This window comes from Physcomitrium patens, chromosome 5, assembly GCF_059467195.1.
Source record: "Physcomitrium patens ecotype Gransden chromosome 5, ASM5946719v1, whole genome shotgun sequence".
Taxonomy (NCBI): Eukaryota; Viridiplantae; Streptophyta; class Bryopsida; order Funariales; family Funariaceae; genus Physcomitrium; species Physcomitrium patens.
This window is the reverse complement of record NC_143414.1, coordinates 18,605,021-18,617,176: the sequence shown is the minus strand read 5'-3', so window position 1 is coordinate 18,617,176 and position 12,156 is coordinate 18,605,021. Positions and strand designations below refer to the sequence as shown.

General features: G+C 37.9%; 1 protein-coding gene across 2 annotated transcripts; it reads right to left on the bottom strand.

Moving 5' to 3' along the window:
* Positions 1-1,435: 1,435 nt before the first annotated feature.
* LOC112282362 (uncharacterized) lies at positions 1,436-9,728 on the bottom strand. 2 transcript variants are annotated; one of them, XM_024519872.3, is made up of 12 exons: positions 8,826-9,728; positions 7,475-7,769; positions 7,058-7,143; positions 6,615-6,700; positions 6,312-6,474; positions 5,993-6,116; positions 5,510-5,667; positions 5,295-5,379; positions 4,829-5,041; positions 4,596-4,657; positions 3,990-4,228; positions 1,436-3,710 (listed from the first exon to the last, which is right to left on the bottom strand). In XM_024519872.3, the coding sequence occupies exons 1-12, from the start codon at positions 9,098-9,100 to the stop codon at positions 1,903-1,905; spliced, it is 3,594 nt and encodes a 1,197-aa protein (XP_024375640.1). In that variant the 5' UTR covers positions 9,101-9,728; the 3' UTR covers positions 1,436-1,902. The 2 variants fall into 2 exon arrangements, with proteins under 2 accessions (XP_024375640.1, XP_024375639.1); XM_024519871.3 differs by having other exon boundaries at positions 4,584-4,657; positions 8,826-9,727.
* Between the last annotated feature and the right edge of the window lie 2,428 nt (positions 9,729-12,156).

Sequence of the window (12,156 nt, the reverse complement as noted above, 5' to 3'; positions counted from 1 at the left end):
TGTCACATATCTATAAGAATATATTTGAAAGAAAAATAAATAAATAAAATTATTGTGGTTTGTCAATAGTAGGGCAAAGAAAAATAAAACCATCTTGAGCAATTTGTTTAAGTTCATCTATTGGCCAAATATAAATAGCGATATTAAAATATATATATATATATATATATATATATATATATATATATATTTGTTAAAAGTAAAAGCAAAAAAATGCAAAGATATAATATTCTATTACAATGTCTTCTCAATAATGTGGTGATAGCAAAAAGTAGATATTTGAAAATAACAACTTATAGATTCTATCAAGAATATTGAAATAATAATAGGATTACTTAGATAATGTAAAAAAGAAACTTAGCAATAAAAAGATATATCAATCAAAGTATTTTAGTGAATAAATATTTATAGGAATCATTTTATAATTATTTCTAATTATTTTTTAAAAAACAAAGTGCACAATACTTTGTACAAGAATATCTAAAATTAGATTCTTTGATTTGCAAAACTTTAGTTGAATCTAAAAAAATTAAGACACAAGAAACTTTAGACAAAAATATAATGGTTTACAATTACTCATGTAGTAAGCAAAAAGAAATCATATCTTGCATTAGCATGCAAGGTTTTTAAAGATAAAAGTTGCCTAAGAGAACATTAGAGACAAAAAATAATTATGACAAAGTATAACTATTTCATGAGAAATTGCAAAAAAATCTCACAGGGAAGAAAAAGAGATTTTTGAAACTCCTGGTTGCAATGATTTAGAAGCTTAGTGCAAGTAATGAAGAGAGTTTCTAATTGAAAAGTATTTCTATATTGTTTCTCATATGAGTATTTAAGGAAGTTGAAAAAAGACATGTAGGGGTACAATTTCATGGCAATTTGCAAATGGATGTGTGAGGAAGTTCAAGAAAGCCACATAGGGGTAGACTTGTATGAAAAATTGCCCTTTGCAGTAACATAATTTCAGGTTGCAATTAGTGACAAACTAAAATAAAAGAGAATAAAATACAGAGATATATATACATATATATATATACATATATATATATACATATATATATATATATATATATGTATAAGATGTGCAAGTTACCTGTTGACCACTAAGAGCACGTAGAAAGGGTCATAACAAGAGCTTGGCACGTTGTTACTGTAACAAACTGTTAGAACACAGTAACCGGTTACGAAATTAGACCCAAAATCGGCTGCAAAGGATTCCTACCAAACCTTTCAAAACCTCCAGAATTATGATGCCTTTGATTCTTAACTAGGAGTTTAGCAGCTGTACAAAATCTTGACCTCAGCAATAGCAGATATCCCTTCGTTTTCTTTCCTGTAACATTATTATTTTCTTTCTAAATTAATAATAATTATGTTAGGTGTGTTTGTGCATAATCTTCCCTCGAAGGCAAACTCTCAAAATCTCAAGCCCTGGAAAAAGAAAAAATTTGCAATTTGACTTTACAAAAGTCCTAAAATAGGTAGAATATTAGTTCAATGGCAGTCTTTTTATCTCCCGCGCTAATTAAATGTACTCATTATCAATCATCTCACTAGTCTATGATCCGATTAGCATTTGCAAAATGTTCACCTGTTCTGTTGACTATACACAGACAAACTACAGGCATTCAGTGAAGAAATCATGTCCATCGGATGTCGGTAAATTCCTGGAATGAACAATCGCCAGGCTCTGCTCTAGAAGCACAAGTCATCTTGCCGCAAGAGCATCGTCAAGTGAAGAACACACAACCAAGGTATACGATATCCGAGTTGTCACAAAGTTAGATTCGTTGAGGCAATGTCTCAATCGGACGGGTCCATAGACACAATGCCGTGGACACTCACCACAATGATGCAGGGCAAGTACTGATCCATAAGAAGTAGTCACTACTAGGATAATCACACAGTAACTTGCTTGGACGCAAGTCCTTTGAGGACAGTGCCTCTTCCACAGCACTTCTTCCATTTCTGTTGAGATCCACAACCGCAACTATCATTCCTCCCTTGCTTTACTTGCTTGTGCTTCAAGCTTCGAGATCGATCCATAGGATCATTTTCTCTCCCACTATCCAAAGGAGGGTCCTTCGGTTTTTTTCTTGATTTAGGATTCCCATCGTTATGGGCCCCATTAATTGTCACCTGACAGCTCGATTCACCATTTGTGGTTGAACTTAGAGGACCACCTTCAGTACCATTAGTGACAGGTACCGAGGCAGGTCTTCCATTTGACAGACCCCGGCTTGTCTCGATGGAATGACCATGACCGTTCTCCTCACCACCTCTACCATTTGCAACTGCATCATTACTCCTGATCAGAGGTTTCCCTGAGGTGGGTCTTGAGTTCTTGATCAGAAAGCCAGGAGAGAATAGTGGTTTTGAAGTTTGATTGGTACGTTTAACATCCAAAGCTGATACACTGCTTTTAATCCGTTCCTCGCCTGTAATAACGGTATTGATCGTGTCAGTAGTCGGTTTAACTCCATTACTGGCCTCCACGACGGTAACATGCACCTTCGCTCTAGATGTTCCCATCAAGTGTCCTGCCGTATCCTGTTGTTGCACAGTAGGTCCTTCATGAACCTGAGGTGTGGCGGGTTTAGCAAGAGGTGACTTAGCAACCAGACAAGGAATATCATCCTGTATAACTCCTACATCATGCGTTTCTTCACGAGTCGGCATGTTACTCTCAGTCACTTTCGCCGTGCACATATCGTTTCCACCGTTTAATACAGGCCCTGGGAGTTCCTCAATAAGCACACGACCTCGATGAGGAGACGATAGGAATGGAGAAGACTCTGCGATTTCCATAGGTTCAATTCCAGCTCCATGCGTTATTATAGACGGCATCAATTCAAGAGTACTTTGGGAATAGAGAGACTCTAACTCCAACAGAGAATTTGATGACTGGGGAAGCCCTCCGTTATCGCTCATTTGGCAAACATCCAACAACATCGATGAACATCCTGCACCGTCACCGGTTAGCGCTTCATTTGACCTGTGTGGATGCAGGACGACGTCCACAATAGAAGTATTTCCTTCATCAATATCCATGTGCTGAGAATCTCCGTTCATATGAGCGTCTGCAGATCCTAAATTCTCAGAAGAATCTTCAGTATGTTGCCGTTTAGTCCTATCAGAGGTAACATCATTCCAGACATCTGCTTCATTTAAACTCCGTCTTTCCTTCTCGACAATAGCACCAGATGGGCTGGAGTCTGCCGAATACTCCGAATTCCCAGAATGTGAGTTTGATGAGAACAAATCATTGATGCCACCAGCCCATTCTCTAGGTAATGATAAGGTTCTCCCAAAGTCATCCACCTGAGGACGAGGGGAGAAACTACCATTATCCACCAATGGATAAACTTCCAGCTGGTCAACACCCAAACGCTTCGAGGTAGAAAGTGGTGAAAGTTTGTCGGGTGTAAATTTGTTCTCCCTCCAATCCAGACCATCATTGGTTGCATCCAAAGACAGGCCATTCGGAACAAGATTGCCATTTGATGAGAAATGGCCATTCAGAGTTTGTGAAGTAGATGCAATATTTGAAGCACTGAAAGAGTCATTAGAAGATCTCGCTTCCTCTAAAAGTATCTCCTCTTGACACGCAAAAGTACTTACGGGAACTGGGTCTGCCGCACCGTTCTCCTTTGTAGAATCTTCAGTTCCTTTTCCTTGAATAATTTCCCCAGGATTTTGCAGGGTACCTGTAGTATAAACATGTGCACTGATTAGATACGATCAGGTGGTGATATTCCAGCAATTTGAAAACGCAGATATAAAAGCTGCGGAACTAGAAGAAGATAGGTAGAGGCTAAACAAATTCAAGTGAGGCCAGGATAAGTAACACTCGCTGTCGAGTATTTGAGAACAAGAGAACAGATTGCTTGGCCTTCATCCAGCAACTTACTCACATACAACATCAACATTACGTGGACTGAGTAATATTAAAAAATCTCAGTGTCACAAAAACTCAGAAATCTTACTGCGATCAGAGCCTCTAGCCTTGTCTTCGAATTGTTTCAACCCAATTAGCTCAGTGTCTTTGGAGTAATCCTGGAGTAAATCTGTAGGTACAGCTACTGCTCCAAGTGTAGGCGGAAATATTGAGCTTCTTTCAGGTTTCAGGCATACTGAAGTGCTTATCTTCTTAGAGGCTGACTGTGGGCTTGCAAGGATTGCAGGAGGATGTCCCTGGGTCATAGGTGCCTTCCGTACTCCTGACCTGCATGACACGAAATAAAGGTGTCAGTCAGACAATACAAACCAAATATACATGTAAAACTATCAAGGGAAAAAATCCACTACATAAATTGATGGAAGGCAACATTGGTCCAGTGAACGCCATCTCTGCAGCACGAATGAATTGTTATACAGCAAACTACAATATGAGCAAAATAACTTAGAAATCACACATAACTTTAAAGGTACAAATATATTACAAGGCGCATCAGAGTTTTAGTCACATCGATATCTCCGCTAGAAAACGGAGATGATACGGAACAGTAAGTGAAATCATCAATTACCATGTATATACCAGATCATTTCCAAATACAGCTATTTACCACGCACCTACATACCCAAAAGAGTACCTGGTATAAAACAGCATGTAAGCTTTTTGGGCAAGAACTTTCTCCAACTCCACTTCTTTTACCTGCAAAAGAAATCATTAAATCTTAACCCATAGGTGCTGATGGACTCTCGTGAAAACTTGCAGAGGTTACTTAAGCCCTGATTGGAAGCTTCCCTGAAGCACCTCTGGATCCACCCCATCCCAAAAAAATGGAATGTTATTTAAGACTTCTCGCAAATAATGGTGCTGTACCTTACTGTCATCAATCTTGTACCACACGCCATTTGAGTCCTTCACATAGCAGATATAATGCCCAAAAAATGAAGCATTAAGCAAGTCCACATGAACCACCACTGCGTATAGTCCGTAAAGAGGAGAATCATCGTTGGTCCCACTCATATATGGAGACATATCTAGAGTTTTAGGGAATGTTACCCTCTTGTTTAACTTCCCAAACTTTCCACTCTAGAACACATAAGAATGAATATGCAGAGTTAGATTAACACCTCTAGTAATGAGCTGATTAAAGGACAACATGGACTAAGAATAAACATGTGCTGATACACAATGAACAGTGACAGGAACAAATGCATGAAGATTGCACAAACCACTCCAAGCATTATACGCTGTAAGGATTTCTTCATCTCTACATCACTACATTCTGGAACTTGACCAACAAAAGAACAAATTGCAAGGCATACAATCTTCTCAGTAAAACCTGAAATCGTTTGAGCGCGATGGTAAGAATATTAGGAGCTTCATGCACAGTCAGCCGTTTTCCAGCTCTCACATACGCGTTACAACTGCACAACCATACCGGAATACACTAAACAAGTTAAGTACAACACGGAGGGAAACCCCCTCTGCTTCCAGACGTACTCAAAGCATGAACCTTTTTTACACCAAAGTGACTGACAGTGGTTACAAACTTACCGATCGCATTTGTATTTATTATCACCATCCAGCATCTCAGCCGCTGTAAATTGAGCAATGGCATCCTCCAATGATTCAACAACACCATGAATTTCCACAGCAAGATCCATCATACTCTCATAGCGATTTGATTCATGATGGCATTCCATACATTTAACCTACAGTTCCAAACACAGTAATGATATGAAACCTTCAATCTCGTTGCTAATAGTACAACATAAGAAACATAACTATAGTTGACCAGGACATGAGAAAACAACGTATCTACATTATCGTACAATGCAAGTCTCCCATGAAAAACGTCAAAAGAGCATCCATGTAGCCAGTTAAAGGACACATAACGTCAACCTGGTTCATTTACACTTCACTGCGACTGAGCATTATGCAAATCTATGATTAAGATGCCATACGTGGTCCACAACTCGCACTTAGCCATTCTACTTAGTATTTATGTGGACAGCATCATACTGTAAAGGTTACTACCTGGGACTGAAGATGACCACCAAATATATGATGTATGAGGGTGGTTTCTTGAGTTGCGGGATCAACAGCTTTCTCTCCTCCAAATTCGTCCAAGCAAGTGGATTGCATGGAATCGATGGCGAACCTATCGCCATTAAGTCCAAGGTTATAGATTTTATGTGATAAGAAATAAAAAATCGTTGAAACCAGCACATATACTAACACCTCCAATAAACAACATAATCAAATTTAAACTTCAAGTAGGAAATGAAGGGTAATCCGCCATATTTGAAGCGGTGTTTCAAATAAACCATAGCTACGAGTATGGGGATTATTTTACCTCATGAACTCATGAGCATCTTCTTGTTTTCCATAACCAAGGTGGCTGCCAATACTTCGAATGCGAGAAAGAATCCGTATTGGGGAGAATGGATTTTGAGTCTCTCTAACTTTACGAACATGACTTTGAAGCTCACACATAAAACACCAATCATTTCTCCTACCTGGTACCCACAATAATTTCACGATGACTTGAGCAGAAGGAAAAATCAGTTCATGACATAAAACATTTAGAAAAACCGAGAACAGTATGTTTGAAGTTAATAGCTAAGAACAGATACATTTGCACGAGAACGGGACTTACAAACTTCACGATGAGAATCGTTCAGTAGATACGCAGTAAGTGGTCGCGTATATGTGAGACATTGAAGAACTACATTCGCAAAACAACTGCGCATTTTGCGAAAAAAGTAACGGTGAGAAATAATCACCCAAAAATGCTGACAGCAAATCATTACTATCACGTTCCTAAAAATCGTTGCTTTGAGCCATGGTGGACATGATACTTATGTACATCAAGACAAGTACTTCACGGTGGATCCCATGTCAGAAGATTGTTCCAGACCTTTAGAACAGAAATACGGGATTTAAATGCTTGAAGTCGAAAGTGGTGTTTTGAAATTTCTAAGTACACGAATTCAAAACCCTCACTATAATAAGCCGTGCAATGAAAACCACAAAATTCTAAAAACAATACTATTATTTAGGCGAAAATTGACAAAGATTCCATAGGCCAACAAAGATTACCTGTTCCCACAATTAACCAAACCACAAGGTTCGTCTAGAGCATCCCATTCAAACAGCTTCACAAAGTCGTCGTAAGAGAATAAAAGCTGAAGTGCACATGCGACAATGCAACCATTTAGCATATTCAAAATTGACAACAACAACAACAACAACAACAACAACAACAACAACAACAAAAAAAAAAAAAAAAAAAAAAAGGGAAGAAGAAGAAGAAGAAGAGAGAGAGAGAGAGAGAGAGAGAAGAAAGTGTTAAAGGTTACAAGGAATCCTCACGAAAGCGATATTATGTATGTAGAGGACCTATATGGCATTAATGCACGAATTGTTAGTTTTCTACTATTTATTAGATTACATGTACAGTTCAATAAATCTGAAAACGAACCGGGCGCGAAGGTTGTAAGCCATTCGAAAACTCACTGATTTAGGCCTTGGAAGACTTCCATCTTTTGTAAGAGCATTTCCTGGAATCTTGGCCACCTGACTTGGCGATGACTTTTTAACCGAAGTCGACTTGTTACTATCACTTTTGAAAATTCCTAAACTTATAGGGTTCAACACGGTTGTCGAAACCCCGCTCTTCGACGTCTCCGGATGCTTACCATTGCAAACGGCTACGCTCTCACCTCCTGAGCCACTAGGGCGGCTAGATACAGGTACATGGCATTCGTTTCTGTGTCCACTTCTCCAATGAAGCTTTTGACATTCAGATGAGCTGTAAATCCAAAACACCGAAATGTGAGAAGGACGCCTACCCATCTAAAACCACCTCAAATTACACTTACCAGAATGAAAATAAATAAAGGACGCGTAGCCCGATCGAATGAACTTTGCAAGCATGCGATCGCTTCGCATCTTCATCCCAATCCATGCGTTGAGATACAAGAATCCAAACCGCCTCCCAACGCATCATTCGACAACAACGACCAACTTGGTAAGCAACTTGGTTCCCAACCTCTGCAGCGGACTATGATAAGGCAACTGGCTGTTTGTAGACGATCGACCATTTTTGCTTCTCTACGCTTAAGTTTTCAATACAGAAGGTAAGATAGTGGAACAATACAGTCAGGAAGAAAAGCTGAAGAATCGCTTGTAGTCACTAGCACTAGACCTCCAAAACTCGCAAGAAACCACAATAAGATCTTGCACCTGTTCTTGTCAGCCGAGGTATAATATAGCATGACGTCCAGGGTTCTGAATACGAATTGCACTTCATACTACAATTGATCTATTGTGTGAGAGTACACGCGCGCGCGCGCACGCACACGAACTGCATGACACAAGAAACTGATGCAACAAAAAATAACAAAAGACTTCTATCATTTAATCAAGATGCGTTGCTTGCATACGTAACTCAATGTAATTGCGAATTACAAGGCAGCTCCGGCATACAATCCATCCCGATGCACATCCTCACCAGTCACAAAGAAACTACAGGGTTTGATAGTAATAGGGATACTAGGAAAGGCCATTACGAATAACCTTGCCAAATGGACTTATCGTGGTTGATATACAATCTACATGCAGATAAATAATAGTATTCAGAATATTAGTGACGACGCAATGACCCTCGATTCCCATAAGAAAGGCAGGGAAAGTGAAATTACTTTGAAAAATTCAGTGAGCTCCAGAATCATCAAAAATTAGGTGGCTTCTCAAATAATTACAGAGTGCGACAGTGTAGGGCGGTTGCTACCAACTTAGTACTTTCACAAAAGAAGAATTCACGAGAGACACGAGTTTGGAGGAGAAAGAAGAGAAACCCCAATACCAATATTTCGCGGACTTGCATTTTGAGCACCGATGCGGAGTGGCAGACTTCTGGCATACAACGCAGTTACTTGTGCCCAACATCGACTTGCGATCTGCTTCAAATTGCTCCTCTCTCTGAACAATGACTCCAACGTCGCCCGCGATCCTCTGACTCTTCTTCAGCCTTCGACTTGATCTCGAGGTCACTTGATGTGCGAACGCCAACGACACAACAACTATAACGATCAATGCCAACAAAACAGCAGATATCTCTGAATCCACCCACCCATGCATCTAACCTCCGTGATTCTCCGTGCCCCGACGGCATCAACACGTCCCAAACAGCCGCCCACGCAGACACAAGGCCGCAAAGCCCTCCACAACTCTACAACAAAACTTCCTTCACCTCTACCTTACATCAACTCAACCACCAACAACACTGCTCCCAAAATTTACCAACTATGATATAAATTTCACTCTTCCGCAAGCGCACCACCCTCAATGAGCGTGACTTGTACCACTTCAGCGAGCGCACACTCGATCAAACCACTCCATCCAATACCTATTCCAAGTTCATGGACCTTAGAATCACCGCTTTTCTGGCCATAATCTCCCCGCTCCGAATAATCTCCTCGTTATCAGAAACCCGAAACACCAAACACCAAACAAGAAGGGCGACCGAAACTCTTGCGACACCCCGTTCCCACCCGAGACCGCTGGATCAACAACAATAACAACAACCACTCATGCAATTTCGCAGTGAGAGTTGGATTGGCTCGAGAGCGTGCATTCGAATGATCGGTGGAGGAAACGACTCTCTGTTGGCAACGCATGGAGATGGCAGGGTGGCTTGAAACCCTAATCAGTGGGGCTTGTGTAGCGATGGTGTGACGGGAAGCAACAGGGCAGCAAACGGAAGCTTGCAGACACTTTGGAGGACGATCCGTCGGTAACGTATTTCTAGTTGGCCCCCAACGACTCCGATTCCCCCCCCCCCTTTGGACTTCCTTGTCTTGCATTCATCCTCCGATCCCGGAATTCATCCCTTTTTCATCATTCATCCGTTCACGCACGTCGTATAGTTCATCCATTCTGTGTTCACATGTTCATCCGTCCAACGAAAGTGGTGGTATTTCTGTGTCCACTTTAACTTTTTAAGTGTCGAATGCGTGTGTGTATGTATGTATGTATATACACACATATTCTCATACTTATAGAAGCTTGTGTTGTTGAACACAGAAAAAATTTCGTTGGTGTTTGGTTTGGGATTAGAGAGCACTTTGTTGGGATTTGTAATATTGTGACAGTAAGTTGCTTTGTTTTATAACAAAAAGGTGCTGCTTTTTGTTTCAATTGTAGCATCTTCTTCACTTTTGGGGTTGTATCTTTTTTTTGCTTTGCTCTCTCTACATATCAAATATTTATTGCCTACTGATGGTGTTTTTTGTGGTTTGTTACCTTACTTCTACAAAAATCAATTGACTTCATTAGATTGCTTCAAGTTCGCTATGTTTGACCAAATTAAGTGCATTAGTATGTTTTCCTTTATTCCTTATGGTGTTCATTGTTTTTGTCATAGAATTTGTCCTACAATCATCCTTAACTTTGACAATTTGAAAGTATTGATTGATATGTACAAATATATTGTTGTCACACACACACACACACATCATGTTGTTGCAACCATCACCACTTTTTTTCTTCTTTTTGTTTACCTTTTCTCCCTTTCCATTATTTTCTATTGTCTTCCACTCCAATATATATTCTTCTTTCTTATTCTTTACGCACTATCAAATGCAATACCCACCACTTTTTAAAAAAAATCATTTATAATCTCAACATTTGTATTTTAAAAATATTGCTAATCCCCCACTCACAAAAAAAAATAAAAATAAAAATAAAAGAATAAAAGAATAAATATAATAGCTGATGTAAATTTGTTTCACTTTCAAAGTTGATAATTTTTTGCAAATGTTGGAGATAAATTGACAAACATAACCTTGATTAAAGTGGGAAATGTTACCAATATTAATTTGGTGGAGGATCTTAAATATAATATGTAGATGAAAACATATATAGAAAATTTTCAAAATTTTCTATGTTCCTTATTGTTGTAAAAAGAGCATGTGCAAAAGAAGGTGATAAAAACCTTTACATTGGTACAAATAGAGGAAGGTCAAATGATTTGCAATTTCAAATATTTTTATTGTATTTTTTTTTAATTATGTTTTTTTATGATTTGTTTTTTTTTTTTTTTTGTTTTTTGTATTCTTAATAACATTTCTAGGTGAAGTTTGTGTATCCATGTGGACAATAAAAGAGATTGTTTGTCTCTTATTTTTAATAGCTTGTAGTTTGTTTCTTGAGAAATCTCTATTCTTACTTCTATTTATGCATGATATTTTAAAAAATACCTTTTTCACAAATTAAAATGTAAAAAAATTAAAATGAATAACTAATGATATATATTATCTATTCATGTTATAGTTTGCATAGAAATAACTTATAAATAAATCTTTAAATTTTACTCTATTTTTTTGTCTTATTTTAAAATGTGCAAGTTGACAAAAAAATGTTTTTGGGTATTTCTAATGAAAATTAATTATTTGCTAAAAAACTCTTGAAGGTATATATTATATACAAATATTACTTTTAAGAGTTTTTTTTATAATAAATTACTTATGCTTAATATATCTAAGAATGGTTCCTATATGCAGATTAAAAATGAACAAATAATTACAGATCCATTGGAAAATATGGTGATTCTTCCAAAACTTATGGAAGTAGGTCCAACATCAAATGATCTGATTCAAGCTTCCTATTGGGAATTGAATGAGGATGAAATACTTAAAGAAGAAAATTTCAATAAGAAGTCTATTTATCTACACAAAATTACTATGATATTGATGATATGAAAATGTATGCTTTGGAAAGATTTTGTAAAGTTTTACATATTTTTCTTAGTGCACATATAGCAATTATAGAAGATGGTGCCAACAATGGTAAATGTCATGTAGCCAAATATTTGAAGATCTTAAGTCTATTTGGATTGCCACCATTTAATTTAGAGCTGAAGTTTGGATGTTATATTATGTTGATGCAAAGCATTGTTTTGTATCAATGACTTTGTAATGGATCATGCTTGGTCATTATACAATTGACTGATAAAGTTAAAGATACAAGACTATTATCTGAAAACTATAAGGGACAATTGGTTTTTTCTTCCAATAATCACATTATGTTCAATATCTATGAAGACTCCATTCAAATTGTAGCAAAGGTAGTTTCTAATAAAAGTAGAATTTGCAATGATCATTAAAACAATCTCAAAGACAAACATTGAAGAATGT

What these genes read in the sequence shown, in the direction of transcription:
- LOC112282362 (XM_024519871.3), bottom strand. Translation starts at nt 9,100, where the DNA reads ATGCATGGGTGGGTGGATTCAGAGATATCTGCTGTTTTGTTGGCATTG. An exon ending in CGATTCTCATCGTGAAGTTT is followed by an intron (nt 6,475 to 6,614) that starts GTAAGTCCCGTT and finishes TGTGGGTACCAG; the next exon opens with GTAGGAGAAATGATTGGTGT. An exon ending in TCGCGCTCAAACGATTTCAG is followed by an intron (nt 5,042 to 5,294) that starts GTTTTACTGAGA and finishes TATGTGTTCTAG; the next exon opens with AGTGGAAAGTTTGGGAAGTT.